This window comes from Heteronotia binoei, chromosome 13 (assembly GCF_032191835.1).
Source record: "Heteronotia binoei isolate CCM8104 ecotype False Entrance Well chromosome 13, APGP_CSIRO_Hbin_v1, whole genome shotgun sequence".
Classification (NCBI taxonomy): domain Eukaryota; kingdom Metazoa; phylum Chordata; class Lepidosauria; order Squamata; family Gekkonidae; genus Heteronotia; species Heteronotia binoei.
The window spans coordinates 77,452,153-77,475,239 of record NC_083235.1 but is presented as its reverse complement, the minus strand read 5'-3'; the positions used below and the strand labels follow the sequence as shown (position 1 = coordinate 77,475,239).

At 44.6% G+C, this 23,087-nt stretch overlaps 1 protein-coding gene across 1 annotated transcript in view; it reads right to left on the bottom strand.

Annotated features, from left to right (window-relative positions):
* Positions 1-4,490: 4,490 nt before the first annotated feature.
* TRIM16 (tripartite motif containing 16) overlaps positions 4,491-23,087 on the bottom strand; it is a 32,854-nt gene continuing 14,257 nt past the window's right edge. The window contains exons 3-6 of the mRNA XM_060253120.1: positions 10,124-10,360; positions 7,597-7,768; positions 7,415-7,510; positions 4,491-5,142 (exon numbers count right to left, since the gene is read on the bottom strand). Coding sequence (XP_060109103.1) covers positions 4,529-5,142; positions 7,415-7,510; positions 7,597-7,768; positions 10,124-10,360 — 1,119 coding nt within the window. The 3' untranslated portion in view covers positions 4,491-4,528. The remainder of the gene's footprint in view (positions 5,143-7,414; positions 7,511-7,596; positions 7,769-10,123; positions 10,361-23,087) is intronic.

The following is a 23,087-nucleotide window of genomic DNA, read 5'->3' as shown; positions in this document are numbered from 1 at the left end:
TGATAGAGTGGACTCTGAGGGAGAGGCCTTTCTTACTTGGGAACCACTGTTACCAATCTCCAGGTGAGGGCTGGAGATCACTCAGAATTACAACTGCTTTCCTGATGGCAAAGATCACCTCCCCTTGAGGTGTGTATGTGGGGCGGAAGTGAATGCCTTCACTTGAGTGGGTGGTGTTACCTGAATTGCCCTAAAATTAGGTTTGGGGAATTAGAGGGTGGGCAATTAGGCTTTAGCGAGATCAGAATCTGTGTATACAGAAGTCTCCTTTGGAAGTCAACCAATAACAAGGAGATATTGTCTAATCAAGGGGTTTTATTATGAAATAAGGGCAAACGTAAGAGAGTATAAAATCATATGACACACATACAAGCCTAGAAAACAGCATGGAAATGCACAGGGGTAAACACATGGATAAGAGCCCCATGGTGCAGAGTGATAAAGCTGCAGTACTGCAGTCAAACTCTCTCCTCACAACCTGAATTTGATCCCCGTGAAAGCTGGGTTCAGGTAGCTGGCTCGAGGTTGACTCAGCCTTCCATTGCTCCAAGGTCGGTAAAATGAGTCCCCAGCTTGCTGGGGGAGAAGTGTAGATGAATGGGGAAGGAAATGGCAAACCACCCCATAAAAATTCTGCCATGAAAACATTGTGAAAGCAAGGTCAACCCAGAGTCGGAAATGACTGGTGCTTGCACAGGGGACTACCTTTACCTTTTAAACACAGGGATGGACAAACAGGGCAATAATTACCTACTGTAGTCTTTGAGGAAGGCTCCAATGGTGACGAAAAAGGGAGATGGGGGAGAGGGCCCTCAACGGATCAGGTATCGGGGGTGTATCTGAACAGCAGGGTAGGGGTACTGTCAGATTCACACTTGTGGGGCGTTGGGTCAGAGGTTATAAGGTCTACCTTGAGCCCTTAGGAGGTAGGAGGTCCATAGGATTATGACACGGGGTCAGATGGGACATGATGCTGCATCACATGGTGCATTACCTCAGAAAAAGGGGAGGCTCCAAAGTGACAGTTTGGGCAAGGCATGGGCAAGTCATGGATGGAGGGGATTAAAACAAGCTGTACAAACTTATATAAAAGTGACAATAGAGGGCTGAATTGATATCTTAGGTGCCACCCTATTTACACAATAGCTCTGGCTCTGGATTACGACTGGTCTTCCTCTTCTTACGGCTGGCACCGTCCTTTGTCTAAGGTTCCGTTTGACAAAAGCTTGGGCAGTCCAACAGGATCCACGCCTAAGATAAGCATGATTGCCTTATGCAGATGTTTGAAGCAGTTGTTGGATATGTGAGTCTCCCGTTTCTCCATCATGGAGTCTAGCTGTGCAAGAAAATGGTTGCTGGTGATGTTAGCCTTGGAACATGGCTTTCATGGAAAGGGCTGGAAACTGATTGACTGGACAGCTCATGGCGGTGCGACTTCTTCCACTGCAATGGCCGAGATTGTGTGCCCACGGAGCGGCTGGGAGCTCGTCTGTACTCCTGGCTAGCACCCATTCAGAGATAAAGAGTGCTGCTGTAAGGCTGAGGCTTTTAGTATCCACATAAGTCTCTCAGAAAATGGTAGGCAAACCCCACGTCTTCAAGCAGAGGTGTGTGAGTTGAAACTCCAACCAAACTAGCCTGGCAACCAAACTTGTGATTATGATGTCTGTATATAAGTGAACATAGAGGGCTCTTGCTCACAGATCCGCCCCCCTTCAAGACCCCCCGTCATTATGTAGAGATGAGGCCTTGACTTGCAACACCGTCCTTAGCTGGTCTTGACAGGCGACATCCTCGTTGAGAGCAAAGTGTTAATCGGGGTGTCCCTCTTAACTAGAACATGGAGCCACTAAGCTAACTATTCAAAAATCAATTTCAAAAATTCTAAGTCCAATGGGCCAAAGGCTACTTCCTCAAAGACTAGGGAATGGGGACAATCAAAATTAGCAGTGTGGTTAAATACATATCATATATAGCATTTGGTTAAAAGCATAATATAAGGGTTATTTCATTTCATTAAAAAATCATTGCAATAATTCAAACGGGGTAAATCATACATAAAGTGATTCAAAGAATACATGTATACATCTCTAAATTCATGATTATATTTTAGCACACACATTACATTCCTACATTTAGTCTAATACATTCGTTTCCTATCTACTATCTAATATTGAGTCTTCCTGTTCATCTTCGTCCTCCCCCCCTCGATAAGCTTCTCGTGTGGGGGTGGAGGAGGTTTTTCTTCAGTACCCATGTCATGTTTTATTTCCTGGTGGAGAGAGAGAGAGAGAGGATGCCTGCCGGGATACGTTAATTCTCTCCCCACCTTGTATCTTGAATGTCCTTTTTAAAAAGCCAATCTAATTCCTACACGGAGCATGCTCAACGTGGAAATTATCGACACTACCCGAGTGAGATCGGGTTTCTCCGCTCATTCAGACCCGGCTCCATATAGCACAGCCACTTCCGAATAAGGGGAGACTCCGATCTGCATATGCAAACAGACAACTGCAGAGCTTCTGGGGGAAGCCTATGCGTCAACACATTGCACAATATGTCATAATTCAAAAGTCCTCAACATTAAGCATTGTCATTTTCCCCACCATCAGGCCCAGATGTCTTGTTTTGCGGAGGCTGGTTTCAACACACTATGTCATGAAAACACATCTATACATATGCCTCAGGAGATGTGGCACAGACTGTCATGTTTCCTGTGGGGAAAATGGCCAGTAGGCTGGAACTCCGAACCAGGGAGTGTAAATTTGTATGATGCCCCTCCCCTTGCATTGGGTTTGGAGAAGTCAACCTTAGTAGGCCTTCTCCATTTTAATCTAGAGCCTTTATGGCTCTGAGGGACCCGGTATCAACCTGATCTCTTTTTAGGGCCTATTTGAAGTCTTCTGGTTGACAGGAAACTCCCCTATTCCTGGTGAAAGATAGAACAATCCAAATACAAACAAAATGAAGGTGTCCTGTCAATCATTCAAAGTTCCATCCCCTAACCAACTCTGCTGCTTGGAGGGGGGCGGGTTCATTGCACTTAATTCATTATACATGTTTCAAGGTGCTTTGGGTCTAGTCGGCCCTTCCCGGGGAGAGGGGCTGAGTTATGCAAATAGACCCGATCGCTTGCATTGCATGATGGGACAAAACATATCAATACCTCACAACAAAACACAAGTACATACAGCAAAATCAAAATTCACAGTTACACATGGGCAAGATAGAGATCGTAAGCCTCAATATCTTGGTTTTGGGCACCATATTGCGAGACAAATTTCCTGTCTATAAACTATGTAAAATCCAAAATTTTAGTTTTTTCAAAGTCCTGGAAACCACAAAGCTGGTGCCTCAAGGGAAATAATATTGAACAGGTGAAATCTTTCAAATACTTGGGAGTCTTTTTCCAATATAATCGTAACTGGACAGTACAACACAAGCAAGCAGTCTTCTCAGCAAGGTGTAGTTCATCTGCGGTGGTTAGCTTTTTTTACAAGAACAGCAATCAATTTGTCCCAGCTGCCATTCGTGTTTTTAATGATAAAACAGTTTCTCAGTTGTTATATGGGATCTCCATTTGGGTTTGCGCCCTCAATTTCCAACTTGAGCAAATTCAGGCAGCATTTTTACGTTGTATTTTAGGGGCCCCAACTGTGTCAGCTATGCTGCAATGTGCCTCGAGACTAGAACCCATTTGACTGAGACCAGGGCATGGCTACTAACCATAAAGTTTTGGCTCCGCCTACAATTTAGGGAAGACCCTGTTAGTTATATCCATATGATGCTAGAGGATTCCTTCGTTTCCACTTGGTATAGTCAGATTCAGAAGAAAATACATTCCATAGGTGTACCCTTGGACAACCTCTGAATGCTATGTGAAACACAGGCATTCGGAATCCTGAAACAGAGGATCTTAGATATTGAGAAACAGTCCCTTTGTTCTTCTGGACATAAAACTTGTTCCCCTTTAGCATTTTGTATCTTCTCAGATCATGGGCTGCCTGCTGCCTACCTTCCCCAGATTACTTCACCCCAGTTATGTCACTCTTTTATGCTAGCAAGACTCAATGTTCTACCTTCAGCGGTATTGTCTGGGAGGTTTGCCAACATCCCTTATCAGGATAGAGTCTGCCCATGTAATGGAAGGCACCTTGAAACGGTCGCCCATGTCTTACTTTATTGTGATTTTTATGGGGACGTGCGGGACTGTATAATCAAACCTGTTCTGTCTAATTTTTATGGATTACCTGAAGCGAAGTTAGTTTTTTTCCCTACTATCTGACCAACGTTCCCATATCACAAGCCGGGTTGCAAAGTATCTTTTGACTGCCATAACAATCAGGGAGCAAAAGACTAGCTCCCCTTCTTGATGTTTGATTGGTTTTTATAGCTGAAACTCCATGTAAATATGATATGATGTACTTCTTATTTCTATGCCAATAAAGGTATTTGGATTGGATTGGATTGGAACTGACATACATTTGGTAAGCATTTCCCATGACCTATCATTCAATAACTGACTCCATTATGAATCAACAGACTTTGTATTTGTCACTGCTTCTCCTAAGGGAGCAGGAGGTATTGAGTTCTGCTGAGCTTCTTCTTGTAATCTGACAATTTGCACACAGTTTTCCTTCTTTGGTAACCAGAAGGCAGGGTACAGTGGTTCAGCAAACTTGCATTCAAATTTATGCAGGAGAGTCATGGTATCCAAAGTGATACCGTAAAAGGAAAGGGTGCCCCTGGGGTAATCTAAATAGACTCCTATCCTGCCAAATCCCTGGGTTTTCAGTGGTGTCTCCACATCACTGTGAAAAGCTGAGAACTCCTTGCCATTCCACTTAAGACACCAGGAGAAGTTATTCCCCGAGATACAGCCGTTGCTTTCAGAACCTTTGCAGTCAATGCTCTTGTACGTCATGCCAACACAAACACCAGCCCCCGAGATATCAACTTCAAAGTAGTAGCGCCCGATATACAAACTTTTCCCTGTTAGAACTTGGCGCCAGTTCTGAAATCGCTCTGGGTGATCTAGGTATGGGTGCTCCCACGGTGTGGTATTGGTGACTTTGTGGTTGTCATCCAACAGCCTCAAGTACCGATGAGCTGTAACTGGGTCAAATGTTAATGGAATGATATCTAGAGAAGGGGAAAAATAGTTTTTGCCATTAGATATAGTATTATTTACCTAACAAGTATCTCAAATTATACAAAGACCAATATTAGACTTTACAATAATATTTAATTACGAAGGTTTCATACTTTTTGGTCTGGCTGCAATGTGCACAATTAAGACAAAGCATAATCCATTTTGAGTTCACCCTCCAAAACAGCCATTTTCTCCAGGGGAACTGATCTCTGTAGACTGGAGAGCAGTTGAAATTATTGGAGATCTCCAGACCCCACCTGGAGTATGGCAACCCCATCTGTGTACTAACCCACAATACTCACGTATGATATAACACTATAATTATTAAATATATAACTGTAACCTTTTGAATTAGTCTGTCTGATTACAAAGGGATGTCTCTCTCCACTGCTGAACCTTAATTACCCTATCTATAGTGACCAATGTTCCCTCTAAGCTGCAGTCTTGTGAGCAAAAATTCTACTTTGTGAGCTACTGGCATTACAGTTGTGAACTGCTGCATAAATTAGTGTGCTCTGGGGCCATCCTTCCTGAGCTAAGACGAGAACGTGTGAACTGGAGGCTAAAAATCTGTGAGCTAGCTCACACTAACTCAGCTTAAAGGGAACACTGATAGTGACTGGAAGGCCTTCCTTCTGTGCCTTACCCCTTTTCCTCAGCTTGAGGCACAGTAGCTCAGGTGAGAAAGTGAAACTGCTATTGTGCCTGAAGGAGAATAAGCTACGAAAGAAGAGAGTAAAATCTGTATTACCATGCTGCGGTCAACTTGCTCTTCCTCGATGGCTGCCATAGTGGTAGTTTTACTTTCTTTTCTCTTTGGCCAGCTTGCTGTCCTTCCGACAGTTGCTTGCATGAGAGTGTGGAGAAGGGTGGGGGTTGTTGGAGGGGATGGGTCCTTTATATCCATCTCTGGTTCACAATTCAGGGAAGCGTTCCTGCCCACTAGTCCCTGCACTGTTTCAAGGTGGCAGCCAAAGTCCTACTAGGCAAGGGCCTTGCCTACTTTCCTGGAACATGGGCTTGGTGCCACATTGGGGACTGGTGTTAAAAACTGCCACAAGTTGTGTGTGAAACAGCCACATGTGGCTCCTGAGACACTAAGTATTATAGCCTTAAAACATGCATAGGGAAATGTTACTCCCACAATATGTCCCATTTAGTTAAGCAGCCTTGATGAGTGCTTATTTAAATGCATTGAATCGTCTGCAACTGATTCAGATAAGAGTTTGGATGCCTTTAAGTTAGGACTTGGCCCTTTAGTTAGAAAGTGATTGTGGCAGTAGTAAAAACAGCTTTTTCCCACCTTCATGTGACGAGGAAGCTGGTGTCTTTCTTGAACTTAGCTGAACTAGCCACATTGATCCACATCACTGCAACTTTGAGATGGGCCTATTATAATACACTATATGTGGGGCTGCCCTTGAAAACTACCTACAAGCTGCAGCTCATTTAGAATGCAGTTGCCTGTCTTCTATATGGGGCAGATCACCACACACATACAACACATGAGCTTAATGCCTTCCCCTGACAGCCTGCTGGCTTCTGCGTTAATATCAAGCTGCTGGTTATTACTTTTAAGGTCTAAGGCTGATATGCTTGAAGGAACACCTCTTCCAGTAGGAACCTTTGTGATCCCATGTTCCTTTTAACAGTGCCTTCTGATTATTTCAGCCTGTTGTTCATTGAAGACTGTCCCTATTCAATCTTGGCAGCTGCAACACTTTAGAGAAGTTTAGTCCAGGTTATCTACAATACTTCGACTCATTTAACTTTTAGAAGGAGATGTAAGGCTGAGCTGTTTTGACATGGCTTTCAATATGTAAATCAATCTTTTATGTTGACTTGACAGAAGAGGATATGGTTCAGTTGAAGAGCCTCTGCTTTATATACAGAAGATCCCAAGATTCCCGTATCCTCACTTAAAAGCACTGGGAAGTAGGTGATGTGAAAGAGATCTACCTGATACCCTGGAGAGCCACTGCCAGAGTAGACGATCCTGGTCTTGATGGATAGATAGCTTGATTCAGTATAAGGAGGCATCATGTGTGAGTGGCTACTCTTTGATTATTATTATCCCATGTTTTGTGATGTTTTAATCTTGGGGGGGCGGGGGGTGTTTGATCTGGTAGTTTTGTACGCCACCTTGAGTCCGAAGCTTAGAAATAAAAACTTGCTCACTGTCCCCATATTTTGCAAATGCAAAGCCACCATTTGTAAGATACAAATCAGAAAGCCTGTGCCATAAGGCAGCCCAGGATTTACATTTAAGGAAGTCACTCCTGCTCTCGGGTTCTGGAGCTGACAGGCGATGTTTGGATGGGACAATTGCAGACACCGTGGTTTTGACACCAGCATCCTCTGTTAAAAGAGAAGGAAGATAAGCCAGTTGGTTCTAGAAACAGTATGTGAAAGGATTACTGGAAGGGACAGGTGGGTATACTCACCATCTTTGGCAAACTCTTGCAATTTATCATTGTAGGTAGTTCGTAAAAGTTGTAAAAGATGATCAGTGGAATTTGAGACGATCTTTCGAATCCCTGACAACTTGTCTTTTAAACCAATATACACACTGGGCAATGTATCATCTCCTGCTGTCTTTTTGAATTCGCAGTATTCCTGTTAATAAATACCCATATATATATATAGTTAATAAATACCCATATATATATATAGTTTTCAGTTAGCACAGTATTTGAACTCTAAAAAGCATTCACCTTGGATTTGGTTTCCCCATGCACTGAGCTGGAGTTTAAAGTACCAGTTCATTCTTCCCAGAAGCTTCAAAATGGCTGAGTGTAACACAGATCACTATGGTGCTATACCACAGAACATCACAGTTTACCATACTTCCAGCATTGTACAAAGTTGTAGTTGATGTTGTGCCCTTCTCCCTTGCCTCCCCCTACTCTTTCTGTCTTTCAGTAATAGCTACAAGAGTAGTCACACATACTGGACAAGACTTACATGCAAGTCACCATATCCTAGCGGCAGCTCACTGGGTCCTAGCCAGGCGGAGGGGAGGTAAAAGTGGGGGCACTGGGGCAGATGTCAAGAGAGTATCCATCATTGAAGGAATTTTCCTGCTATAAATTGGCTTTTCATTTTCACAGATGCCATCACTCCCACAAACCAATTTCTATTCAAGGCCACTCTCCCAGGCTGGCCTAATTAGTTAACACATTTCTGCTGAGTTGCTCATACTTTGGAAAAATTCCACAATGATTGGTTGAGGGAGGTTAGTATGATCTTTTTCACACAGCCTAAGTATTCCGGTATGCCAGCTGGTCAGTTACTGAACAGTAACGGGTTTCTGCTGGCATTTCAGACAGACCCGATTCAGTAACTGGCTGCTACCGGAATACTCTCACCTTTTCACACAGTCCCGTGGCTGTCCCGGTACTGAGGCATGCCTGAGTCGTTACTAACAAAGAGCAGCTTCTTCCACTTTTCAACCCCTTCTTCCGGGTTGAAATTGCTATGGGGTGCTGTGTGAAATGTCCAGTATCTAACCCGGGAGCAGTTTTTGCGCCCTTTTTCGCCCGCCGGCGCGCGCAATCTCCAGCTTTTTTGGGGGGGAACGTCCGGCTAAGAGCGCTATAGCGATGTATCACAACAGCATCACCATAGGGATGCCTGGACTCCATTAATATGCCAGATATCGCCGTCGCTGAAACCTGGTAACTTATCTCAATAGAGCCTAGCCATCTCTATGGTGTTGCTGTTGTGATACGTCGCTATAGCGCTATAGGGATCTTTGCCTGACGTTCCAAAAAAAAAAAAATAAGCTGGAGATCACGAGCCGGCAAGTAAAAACCGCTGGCGCTGGTGAAAGCGAGATAAGAGCGGAACAGTGTGAAATGGCTCGCTTCAATCACGGAACCCTATCGGAAAAAAAAAACATGTGTCTGAAAACTCCCATCCCTGTCTCGGATTACTGCAAGGCAGCACAATACCGACTCCCTTCCGGCTTCCACTGGTAAGTGTGAAAAGGGCCAATGTTATGGCTAATACTTCCTATATGAATAGCTATACAGAAGTTTGGTTAGTTCCTTATTATTCTTTCCCCCCCTTCCTTGCTGCAAGAGTCTCTACTGGTATTATCTCCAGACATAAAGCCTCAAGGAACAATAAAACTGAATAGGATTAATGTGAGTAGTTCGTTATTTTAGTTTTATTATTTTCTGGGCGTTCTCCTTTGCTGAACTATATTCTCTGGCCTTTGAGAAAGTATTTTGATTTGCTTAATACATTTTTATTTTGTATACTCTTTGGGTGAGTTTACTGGCCCAAATCCATGTGAGCTTCACCTTTGTTACCATCCCAATGGTTTGTAAAGCCTTCACGGAAGATAAAAGGATGTGATTCCATTGCCTCCCACATGTCTTGGGTTTATCTTATCTGCTTTAGAGTTCTGGCATTTTTACAATTATGAGATTAATGGCCAGTCAGTGGTTTCAGTGACTACTCAAGAACCACTGTGGTTAAGTGGTTAAGTGTGTGGACTCTTATCAGGGAGAACCAGTTTTAATTCCTTGCTCCTCTGCATGCAACTGCTGGAGTGACTAATCATAGCTCTCTCAGAGCTGTTCTGCTCAAGAGCAGTTCAGGGAGAGCTCACAACAGCTCACAAGGTGTCTGTTGTGGGGAGGGGAAGGAAAGGAGATTGTAAGCCACTCTGAGACTTCTTCGGGTAGTGAAGGCAGGGTATATATCCAATCTCCTCCTTCTCTTTCTCTTTCTCCTTCTCCTCTTTCTCTCTTCTCTTTAGCTTAATTTTGTATTTGTACATATGTTCCTGGATTTATGCAACTTCATATTAATTTTGTTTTTATATTACTGGCTTTTATAGAATGTCTAGAAAAGAATGCAGTGAAATGAAACATGCCTCAGGCTAACTTAAACATATTAACTATTTGTAGTCAACACACAGGCCACTTGCATCATCATTATCATCATCATCACTTAAAGTACCTTTAGAAAGAGGATGTCATTGGTGTTGGTGGCCATCATCTTCTCCAGCCAGTTCTTACATTCCACCATGGTCATTCGTTTCTTTTCAAGGTGTATCTTTATACCATTGGCATGATTAACCGCAGCATGTTCCCTTTCTTCTAGAAAAGCCAGTACATCAGAGTGGGTCTTCTTGACTGCTTTCAACAGTTCTTCAAACTGCCCTTCCACCATGGCTTTCACTTCAGATACTGAAATCTGGTGGAACAAAGCAACTATCTTTGTTATTTCAAATTTGTTCAGACTCTTTCTCCTGTACTGCTTTGTGGGCTACTCCATGTACCATGGTTCAATAAATCACATTAATCTTCCATTTATAATCCTGCATCTGCACCATGACTGAATAGTTTCATTTATCTCCTATTCAATAAAAATGGTAAACACAGGGATGTAGGGGGGGAGAGACCAGACTTAAATATCCTGCCAAAAACATCCCAATGTTTTTCAAATACAAAGTCACCATTTTAAGATTAAAAAAGAAAAAAGAAAGGCTACACCATAAATCAAACATAAAAATTTCCAAACATGGAAAGTATTCCATTTCAAATTAAAAGTAGAGATCTTAAGGATATATCAGGACTACAGTGTTTATATGTGCAGGGAAGTCCCTGAAGAAACAACAACAAAAATCAATAGCCACAAGTGAGCAAAAACAACCATTTACCAAGTAGTAACTCATCACACTGCACCTATCTACCAGTTTGCACTAGTCACTTGTAAAATTCTGTCAGATCACGAGGAGAATGTTACCACTCCCAAGGTGGAGGGAAGAACAATGTCTGCTGGTCTGAGCTTACACACACACACACACACACTAGGAATAAGGCCCATTGAAGAGAAAAATACAACAGGCTCTAGAAAGAGGGTCTGGGCAAGTGCCCCCTCCCTTGCTGTCTTCCCACCTATCCATGGGAAGGCATTCACTCCCCCACCACCTCAAGGGAAGCTGATCTCTGCCATCTGGAGAGCAGTGGTCAATCAATATTTATTTCAGACAAGTCAAGTTAGCCTTTATTGGCATAAAATATATAGATATATATATCAGAGCAAATTGATTAAAAAAAAAGATAAAATGGAACGATTGCCTACATATATATCAGGAAAAGCATAAACATAAACTATTTCTATGAGATCCTCTGGCGTGCCTTTAAAATAGAATAAAGAAACTTAGCCACTTTCTCAGTGACACTAGATGAAGTATTGTTCAAAAGACTATAGACCTTAAGTGCATCAGAACAATCAACCATGCTAACTAAAAGAGGATGTAAATATTTGTGACGAAGATCTGTATACAAATTACAATAAAGAAGAATATGAGTAACTGACTCCACACATTTTTGTTTACAGAGACAGTATCTGACTGAGTATGCTGTCTTGTTAAATCTGCCATAAAGAATGGCAGAGGGCATGGCGTTGCTAGTTTTCTTAAGCAGACTGTATAGGTCTTGGTGCTCAATATTTCAGTCAAAGATCAGAACAACAAGACAACTCATAAGATTACAGTCCATGAAATCAAGGTTCTTCCAGATATTTCCTCTTACAATGTAACAATTTTGCTACTGCCTGAGCTCTGTGCATCTTCCAATAAAAATTTCTGAAGTATCTCAGTTCTAAAATTCTAGTAATTCTGAGTGATCTCTAGACCTCACATGGAGATTGGCAACAATGGTTCCCCTGGAGGAAATGGCTGGTTTGGGGGTATAGTGTATGTACCGGTCTGCAGTCACACCCCTCCTCAAACCCCACCCTCTCCAGGCTCCCAAGAATTTCCTAATCTGGCGTTGGCAACCATATCTACTTCCCTTTATCTGACCCTATGATTTCAGCTTTCCATCACTTCCCCACTCCCTGCAGCCTCTGCCTAAGGAAAAGACAGTCTCTCTCCACAGTGGGGGAAACCAAAGCAGCTTATATTGTTCTCCTCTCTCCCCTTTGACCTACACAACAACTCTATGATGCAGGTTAGGCTGAAAGTGGCCTGCAACCACCCAGTCAGCTTCAACAGCAAGAACCTGGGTCTGGCAGACCCCACTCTGAAGACCTAACTCCTATGCCCTCCTCAAACTCCAGCACAAAATCTGTAGGAATTTCCCACCAACTGGCATCCCTAGTCAGGACTGCCCCAATGAGTTCTTCCTCAGAGGCATTTAGTGATACCTTTCAGACCAACACCCCCTCTCTGATAACATTGTTGGTCTTAAGCACAGGACTTCAATCTGTCTCTCACTTTCCCTCCTTATCTTTCTCTGTATATCTGGTCTGTATATCTGTCTCTGTTTTCCCTCCAGAGGATGATAGGGAGGAGTTCTCAGCCTATCATGGGAGTCCTCTGCCAATTGAGAGAAAGCCTTCCCTCTTCCTCAGACAATCATGAGAAAGCTTTCTCTATGGCTCTTTCCTTCCTCCTCCATCCCTCAGCCAATCTGTAGTGTCTTGTGCTTAAACTAAGCACCATGCGGCCCCGCAGTAAAGGGCGACCAGGGGAAGTCCCTTGGTCACCCTGCGCAGCGTGGGAAAAGACTCCGCCTATCAAGACCAGCAGCGGGAAGTTTGACTGGCCAGGATTGGGCTGGCCAGCTCGGGGGCTGTTCCAGGATAAATGTATAAAAAGCGGGTCCCGGCCCGCGTGTCTCAGTTCCGTAATGTACCTTCTAATAAAGTATGTTGCCTTCGACACGTCTCGTCACTGAGTACATTACACTGGCGACAAAGGTGGGATCCAGCTAGGAAGGCTTCCCCAGTGGAAAGCAGCTGACCTGGCTGGAGACGAGGAAGGCGCAGGACCGCAAGAAACTGAGACGCCCACCGCCACAATGGCGAACTCTAGCGTAACGACGGGCCATCTTGCTGAATTCAACCCCGAACGTTGGGAGACCTACACTGAACGGGTCGAGTGCTACCTGAGGGCCAACATGATCACGGATGACAACCAAATGAGGGACGTCCTGTTGAGCGACTGCTGAGAGGCAACCTTCGAAATCGCACGAGGCCTCTCTGCCCCAACAAAGCTCACCGAGAGGACATGCAGGGAGGTCGTCAGACTCCTCACAGGGCACTTCTCGTCCCAACCATCCCTTGTTGCCCGCAGATTCCTCTTTCACAAGAGGGATCAGAAGCCCGGGGAAACGGCTGCAGTCTACCTGGCCACTCTCCGCCAGATCGCAGGAAACTGCAGTTTCGACAAGCGGGAGGAGGCTCTCAGGGACCAATTCGTCTGGGGCCTCCATGACGAAAGGCTGCAGCAGAAGCTCTTCGCCAAGGAAGAGCTCACCCTCCAACAAGCCTTCAACGAGGCGACGGCCTTCGAGAGGGCCACCAAAGCGTACAGCCACCCACGTGGAGAGGCAGTCCACCATGAAGAGATGGCACCGGGTGATCGGGAGGACGAAGAGGCTTTCCAGCTCCGGCAGCCACAAGGAGCGGACCCAAGAGCCCCCACGAGACAGCGAGCGATGGAGAGACCTCCCACCATCAAATGTGCCAGCTGCGGCGACCCCCACAAGAGGAGGGACTGTCCATACCGCAACATGGACTGCCAAAGCTGTGGGAAGATGGGCCACATTGCTCGGGCTTGCCGGGCCAAGAACAGCTGCCGGCGACCGACAGCACATCACGACTCCACCGAGGCCCACACGACAGCGTCAACCAGCCTGCAGGTATTGAACTTGCCCCTCTCTGCCCCCGACAAGGTCAAAATGACGGTCCTCATAGAGGGCGCCCCATGCCTCATGGAGGTGGACTCGGGTTCCTCCATCTCCATAATTTCGGAGGAAACCCTAAGGAAACTGTGTCCTTGCCGCCGCCTCCACCTGAGGCCGGCTGACTTTGTTCTGAAGGACTTCCAGAAAAACCCGGTGCACATCGTGGGGTGGGCCCGGGTACGGGTAGAGAGAGAACTTCCGGGGGCCACTGGACATCCTGGTGGTCAAGTGCCAGCTCACAACCTTACTGGGGCTGGCCTGGTTTCAACCGTTAGGGATCCAGTTAGTGGGGGTGGAGCAAGTGCAGACGGGCAATTTTGAGGACGTCTGCTGGGAGTTCCAGGCAGTTTTCGATGGGTCCCTGGGGAGTTACAAAGGGCCGCCCATCACCCTGCCACTCGATCCCCTGGTCAGGCCGATCCGGCTTAAGGTGAGGCGAGTCCCGTTTGCCTTAAAACCAAAGATAGAGGCGGAACTGGACCGGTTCACAGCCCAAGGTGTCCTAGAACCAGTGCCTTATGCGGCCTGGGAAACCCCCATAGTCACGCCGGTGAAACCCAATGGGGACGTGAGAATTTGCGCTGACTACAAGTGCACAATAAACAAAGCGCTCCAGGACAACCCCTACCCCGTCCCGGTGGTTAGCCATGTACTGGCGGCACTAGCAGGGTCCAAAATTTTTGGAAAGCTGTATTTAGCCCAAGCGTACCAGCAACTACTGGTCGACGCCAAGACAGCTGAGGCACAGACCATAGTGACTCACAGGGGAGCTTTCAGGGTTCGGCGGCTACAATTTGGGGTTAGCGTAGCTCCGGGGATTTTTCAGAGCATAATGGACTCTCTCCTTAAAGGGATCCCCGGAGTGCAGCCATTTTTCGATGACGTTCTAATCGCCGCCCCGGATGCACCAGCTCGGGGGCTGTTCTGGGATAAATGTATATAAAGTAGATCCCGGCCCGCGTGTCTCAGTTCCGTAATGTACCTTCTAATAAAGTATGTTGCCTTCTACACGTCTCGTCACTGAGTACATTACACAATCAAAGGAAGGATTTCTTTCTCTCCTGCCCAAAGTAGAGCAACAGGCAGCTTAGCCAATGGGAGAGTAGGGAGAGACAGAAACTGCCAGAACCAATGACAGAATGACATTGGCAGAATGACAGAAGTAGCTTGGCTGGCTAGCAACAGCCACTCAGGTGGGAGAGACTAGTAGAGTCAACCAATAAGTTCTCCCTCAAAGGCCAAAATAGGACTTGAAAGGGCCCCCTCCCCGCTGCCTTTTACTGAGAGAACCAAGCTTGGCTGCTTTTTACTGAAAAAAGCAAGGTTAGTTGCCTAGCAGCAGCCACTGCCTAGCAGTTTCCGCAGAGGGCCAATCCTCATCTGTCCTGGGGCCAGCAGTGGGTGGAGGAAAGCAGAGTCAGCCAATGCGATGGAAGAGCAGTTCATTGATGGTTTGATGGACCAAAGGTTGATACACCAGAGTTTCACCCAGTCCTAGTCAGGTTGCTCCATTCTGCTAAGATGAAAGGACAGATCTATCTATCTATCTATCTTGCCTGCCTGCCTGCCTGCCGAAAGAAGGAGAGGGAGGAGGAAATGTTTCCATTTGGAAAACTAAAGAGATGAGCCTGACCAAATGTAATTTAAGGAGGGGGATTTGAATTGCTAATGCAAACTTTGGGAGTTGAGGTGTTGGTGTTATGATGATGCCAATCTGGTACTTTTTTGGTGAGAACTCAAGGGAAAGCAGAGGCCTCTTATGTAAGGGGACCAGATTAATAAGTGAAAGGAGGGTCCTCCTTTGTGAAGCAGGGATGGGGGGGGGGGGTTGTCAGTGGAGATTATATGCAGGCAGGTTTGGGAGGACTGTCATTCTGCAGAGCCAGGCCAGGATCAGAACACACCTGTTTGCCTTGCTAGCAACTTTGTCTATCCAGTTATAACAACTCCTTGACTGCATAGCCATGCAGACTATCAACTGTACCTCCAGTTCCTGCAAAGACGGAAAGCTACAGACCAAGGGGAAGCCATGTTCCTGAACAGTTTTAAAAGGACAACATTTTTCCTGGCAGCTTCCATGAAGATGCTCCTAAAGACCAATGTAGTACATACCAGCATCATTACATAAGCTTTACTTATGTAACTGTCATACTGCTAACAAAGGACTGCTACGATTTAACAATAGACTCTGCCTGACACTTCACCAGGAAATTTCTTTGTGTCAATAGACCATTGTTAGAGCCATCAACCAGATCCTGTTACACATCTTTCTTTTCAATCCTTTTGTCTCTTCTATGCTTCTCTGTAGGTGATAAAATAGATGGGTATTGACTGTAAATTAACACGTATAATATTCTTTGGCTTAGCATATAGCCCACTTGGAGAGCCATTATCGCTTTCTGAGAATCTTTTGTCAAAATTACTTGGGAACTATTACTGGGCAGGAACTCATGATGAGGATATTTCAGGATATAAAATTGGCTATATAAGGCCACCTTTTTGGCCAGTCAGGTGTGCCTCTGAGAGTACCCCTACCTTGCTGTCAGAGCCACCCCTAATCCTGAGCAGTTTGGGCCCATTATTGTGAGTGACACTGATCGTCTCACATTACCCCTTCCCTTTCCCTTAGTCTTCATGGCAGATATTTCTCTCATCCCACCAGAGAGGTAAAGTATACCCAATCATCATTATCCTGCTAATGCAAACGTCCCTGTCTTTTCCTACCTATTTTTCTTTGTTCTATATTGCCTGTGTTGAGTGCGTGTTTTTAAATTATTTTTATTTGTGTGATTGAGATTATTCCCCAATAAAATTAATTATATTTAAGTACAAATTCTCATTGACTATGGGGTCCCTTGCGAAGAACTGGCCATAGCTTCCTAATTATTTTGCCATCTTGCCCAATGAACTAAAATTCCCCGAAATCATTTTATAAGGCAATTTGACGAACACCTCCTCCAGTAACAAGTGAACAAAATAAGCCTATAGCAGAAATATTGGCAGGGGAGGGACTGAAGAGGCATGATACATCAATGTGAAACAGGGATGGGCAAAAATTGAAAAACAGATTGTGGTTCAAGCTTGAACCAGGCTGATTTGTGCTTTGTTTAGAACTGATTCATTGAATTGTGTCATCCCTGATTAAAAAATGAATCACATTTTTTCCCCATGGTGTGTCGTTAGTTTTGTGGTTCGTTTGCCAGACAGTCTGGAGCTGATTCAATTAATTGCTAGGCAATACCAGTGGTGGACTTCTGGAGAGCCCTAGAAACGCCCCTAGCAGTTGTACATATTTAATTGGCAGCTCTAGGAGTTAAATAATTTGGGGATAAAGTTTTGAATTCATCCCAGGGTCCTCAAAATGCACAATATTAGTGTAACAACAAACTTTACCAAGCATTGTTATCTGTATTTTTAAGGTGAGTCCTTCATAGACAGTGTTTTGGCCAGCAATGAGGTGGAAGACTTTGCACATGTTTTTTAAAAAGATACTGGCTTACTCATTCACTACATACAGCTCAACAAGAAGACATTAACAATACTGATGAAGTGGCAACACGAAACACGTCTATTATTGTAACTAGTTGATTGTATGCTGTATGACTAAACAACAATGAGCTCTGTTGAAAATTGAAAATTGTTTTTTACAGTCTATTTTTGTGAAATTCATAAGGTTGGTAGCCTATATATGTCACAGTTATGGTTTGTGTTTCTTACAGTCTATCTCAACTGTGATCCCATAATTGTTTTTCAGCTCTAAGAGCCAGCCGTGCAGCTCCCATTCTGCTCTATGGGAGCAGATGGTATAGTATTGCCACGTCTTGATTCAGCTGGTTTCACTTGCAGGCTGCAGCAGAAGGAGAAGAGAAGAGTTGTTGCCATCTTGTATCTCTCTGCTTCGATTCACTGCTGCTTGCTTCTGTGCTCTATCAGCTTGGAGGGACTCCTTTTGTCCTCCAACCCCACACAGTGGGAAAAATCGGCCGGGAAGGTGCTCCGCTGTGGTTTCAGGAACCTGAGCCACATGGGCAAGCTCTTTTTGTCACCTTTGTTTTTATTTTCCCCAAACCTTATTTTTTATTTTGTTGGGATTGTTTTATTTACACAAACCGACTTGCTTGTTCCACTGTGCCTCTTCTTACTTTTTTTTCCCCTTGCCTTTTATTTTCAAAAACCAGCCTGCTGAACCTTTCTGGGGAAAATTTTCTTTTACTGGGGTTACATTATTTTTATTTACAAAAAAGGCTTTTATTTTACTGGGGTTGCCAGTTTATTAAGTTTAGTTACTAAAGTCAACTAGCTCAGAAGCCATTTCAAGCCTCTGTCATCTGGGCAAGTTTTTCTTATACAGTTTATACCTTTTGAGTTTCCAAAGCCAACTGATTTAGCCATCCAAGCAAGCTTTTCTTTTACTGGAGGTGCCACTTTATAACTTTTGAGTTCCTAAAGCCAACCAGTTCAGGACTGAGCCATTACAAGCTTCTCTCTGCTACTGGCTGGTGGGGGAGGGAAGGCTTTTGGGGTTTCTTGGTGGAGGACTCACCTTCCACCATAAAGGTAAACTTGGGGCCCAAGGCTAATCGTGGGAGGAAGACATCTATTTTCCCCATTGCATTGCTGCTGAACAACAAACCTGTCCTGCCAGTCCACTGGTGCTGGGCACCAGTGGAGTGTCAGCATGGATCTCAGAAGATGGGGGTCATAGAATCACAGAATCATAAACTTGGAAGGGGCCTCCAGGGTCATCTAGTCCAATTCCCCGCACAATGCAGGAAAATCACAAATACCTCCCCCTAAGTTCACAGAATCAGCATTGCTATCAGATGGCCATCTAGCCTCTGCTTAAAAACCTCCAAAGAAGGAGAGCCCACTACCTCCTGAAGAAGCCTGTTCCACTATGGAACTGTTCTAACTGCCAGGAAGTTCTTCCAAATGTTTAGATAGAAACTCTTCTGATTTAATTTCAACCCACTGATTCTGGCCCAACATTCTGGGGCAACCCCCCTCCCCCAACTCTGCACCATCTTCTACATGACAGCTCTTCAAGTACTTGAAGATGGTGATCATATCACCTCTCAATTGTCTCCTCTCCAGGATATACATATACAGCTCCTTCAACCTGTCCTCATAGGACTTGGTCTCCAGACCCCTCACCATCTTTGTTGCCCTTCTCTGGACACTTTCCAGCTTGTCTATATCCTTCTTAAAATGTGATGCTTAAAACTGAACACAATACTCTAGGTGAGGTCTTACCAGAGCAGAGTAAAGCGATACCATCACTTTGCATGATCTGGACACTATACTTCTGTTGATACAGCCCAAAATCATATTTGGCTTTTTAGCTACCATATCAAACTGTTAACTCATGTTCAGTGTATGACCCACTAAGACCCCCCTAGATCCTTTTTCCACATACTACTGACAAGACAAGTCTCTCCCATCCTAATATTATACCTTTGACTTTTCTAACCTAAAGGCAGAACTTTACATTTATCCCTGTTAGAATTTATTTTATTTGTTTCAACTCAGTTTTGTAGCCTGTCAAAATCATCCTGTATCTGGACTCTGTCTTCTACTGTATTTGCAACCCCTTCCAATTTGGTATCATCTGCAAATTTAATAAGCATTCCCTCTATTCCTTCATCCAATTCATTTATAAAGATAAACAAAATAGATCCCAAGACAGATCCTTGAAGCACTCCACTTGTCACTTCTCTCCAAGAGGATGAGGAACCATTCACAAGCACTCTGTGTGATCTGTCAACCAGCTACCATTTCATCTAACAGTAATAGGATCCAAACCACATTTTACCAATCTAATAAGAATATTATGTGTAGAGGGGAGAGGTGACAGGGGACGGTGGGAAGAAGAAGTGGCCGAATTCGTTTATTTTTGAAGGACGTTTAGAATATCCTGCGACTGAAAAGTAATAACAGTGAGGGCAGAGTATAACACCAAGGAGTGGTGAACTGGACTTAATGAAATCTTAAAAGTGCAGGACTGAATAAAGTATTCCATGACTGTGACTGTGTGCTCTGGCTTGGAGAGAACATAGAGCAGGGGGGTGGCTGAGAGAAAGAAAAGAAGAAGACAGGAAGATGGGAAGATAAGAGAAGACGAAAAGAAAGTATAAAGGACTGTGATGGAGAGATTGGTGTGATTGGTTGTATGAGTGTGTGTCTGTGGGAGAGAGAGTCAATGGGGGAGTAGATGTCTGTATGGCTAAAGGAGGAAGAGCGTAGGAAGAGTGTAGTAAAGGTGTGAAAGTGCGAATGTAAGGGTGTGTGAAAGTAAAGCTGGGGAAAGGAGAAAGATTTTGTGGGTATTGGACGTTTGTTGTTACTTCTGCTGTTGTTGTTGGGGCTAATGTTATCTGATTAAAGGTCAACAGTATTTAAAGGAGCAAGAGACAAAAGATTATATAATTAATTGGAGTGAGGCTAGTGTTTAGATATGTCATTGTTGCTATATATATCTACACACACACATATATATATTGTGCATAATAATAATAATTAAATTGATAAATGATGGTGTGGGGGAACTGGAATAAGGTGGATGTATAGAAAGTAATAAGTATATAATTTGATTGGAGCAGTAGATTACCAGAGATATTTTAGTTGATGAATGAATTAAGCGGAGAGAATTAATTAGTGTGATTTTAGTGTTTGATTAAAGAGATCATAAAAGGGATCAGTGTGTTGAGTGTACTTACTGAAGGGGAACGAAATATCAAAATAGTTGTGTGTATAAGGAACAACTTTTGAGCAAGATATTTAAGAGGAACAGAATTGAAAGGAATATAAGAATATGGGGAACTTTAAAGGGAAGAAAACAATTATATAAATAAAGAGAGTGGCAACAATGAATAAACAAAATAAAGTGACATCCTGTAGTTCTTTCATGCTATCTTGAGTTAGAGATGCCTCCACTGACATCCTTTCCGGGGATGCCACTTTATTTTATTTTATGGCTGCACTGACTCAAGTGCAAGCAAACTTAACTGAGCAGATAGGAGGCTTTAGCTCAAAATTAGATAGCCTGCAGAAACAAATCACAGAAACAAAGAAAGAAATTGCAAATCTAGCCCAGACAGTAAAAGTATCTGACATCAAAATAAAATATATTAGTCAAAAAGTGGAAAGTTTAGAATCAGTGCAAAAGAAAGAGGAGGAAAGGGTAACAAAATTAGAGCTAGAACAGGTGGCCCACATGCTAAGATTACAAGATGTACCAGAACAAAAGCAGGGAGAACTGATATCCATAGTAAGTAATGCATTAGCAACAACACTGTCCAGGGCAGCTTGTCCATTCACATCTTCAGCAACCTCCACCTCAGGACAGCCCACCCACAGCAATAAGATCTCCTCACAGTGGTCTGTTCATTCCCCATCAGCATTACATCATGGCAGCCTGTTCATCTGAGATTAGACAACAATCAATCTATCCTCCACAGACCAGCCTGCTAACTCAGACCAGACCACCAACAACCTGTCCTCTTCAGGGCAGCCTGTCCATTCAGACCTCCAGCAAACTGTCTTGCACAGGGTGGCTGGTCCAGTTCAGACTTCCAGAAAATTGTCTTCCTTGGGGTGGTGTAAAGTACTGGGGTTGGCGCAGTAAGAGACCAGAGTCGGAGAGTGATTTCAGCAAGCTTTACTTCAGGAACACACACACAGACTGAGCTCTATTCAAACTTCCCGCTCTTTTATACAATTCTTGCCCCCTTCTGATTGGTCCTTAACTATCTACATGGATTGGCTATTTACAGGGCCCTAAGGGCCTATCAGGGTACAGTATGAGCCTAGATGTTGATTGGCTACTTATGTTTCAATCCTTTCCCTGATTGGGCACGCTTAGGCCTTCTCTGGAACCCTGGTGTGGAGTACAAGTTTTGGCTTGTTCAGCTTCCCTCCAAAAGTAACAGTTCCCTCCAAAAGTAACAGTTCTCCCATTTAAGCCTAGGACACAACAGGTGGCTTCTCGGTTCAGACCCCCAGCAAACAAGCAAAGTTTCTTAGTACTAAGGCATAATTTTCATTTAAAAAACCATTGTTGTTTTATATTTTATTGTTAAGGTCACAGTACTGTGAGACAATATACTTTTCATTTGTTAATCCCAAAAACAATGAACCTCAGGCAGTGTCTCCATTCAGACCTCAAGCAAACTTCCCTCCTAAGGGTGGCCTGTCCAGCTCAGACTTTCAGAAACCTGTCCTCCTCAAGGCAGCCTGTCCAGCTCAGACCTACAGCAACCAGTCCTTCTCAGGGCAGCCAGTCCAGCTCAGACCTCCAGCAAACACTCCTCCTCAAAGCAGCCTGTCCAGCTCAGTCCTCCAGAAACTTGTCCTCCTGAAGGTGGCCTGTCTAGCTCAGTCCTCCAGCAAACTGTAATTCTGAGGGCAACCTGTCCTCCTGAAGGTGGCCTGTCCAGCTTAGTTCTCCTGAGGCAGCCTGTCCAATTCAGACCTCCAGCAAACTGTTCTTCTCGGAGCAGCCTGCCAGCTCAGGCCTCCAGCCAAATGTCCTCCTAAGGGAGGCCTGTCAAGCACAAATCTCCAGCAAACAGTCCTCCTCAATGTGGCCTGTCTAGTTCAGACCTCCAGCAACCTGTCTTCCTCAGAGCAGCCTGTTCAGCTCAGACCTACTGCAAACTGTCCTCTTCAGGGCAGCCTGTCCAGCTCAGTCCTCCAGCAAACTGCCCACCACAGGGAGGCCTGTATAGCTCAGATCTACAGTAAAATGTCTACCATGGGATGGCCTCTCCAGCTCAGACCTCCAGCTAACAGTCTTCCTCAAGGTGACCTATCCAGCTCAGACCTACAGTAAAAGGTCAACCATGGGATGGTCTTTCTAGCTCAGACCTCCAGCAAACAGTCTTCTTCAGGGTGGACTGTCCAGCTCAGGCCTACATCAACCTATCTACCGTAGGTGCCCTGTCCAGCTCAGACCCCCAGCAACCTGTCTCCTCAGGGCAGCCTGTCCAGCTCACATCTGCAGCAACCTATCCATCTCAGGTCAGATGGTCCAGATCAGAAATCCAGCACACTGTCTAACTCTTGGTGGCATGTCCAGCTCAGTCCTCCAGCAAATTGTCTACCTCAGGGCAGACTGTCCAGCTCAGACCTCCAGCAAACTGTCCTCCTCAGAGCATCCTCACCAGCTCAAACCTCCAGCAACCTGTCCTCCTCAGGATGGCCTGTCCCGCTTAGTCATCCAGCAA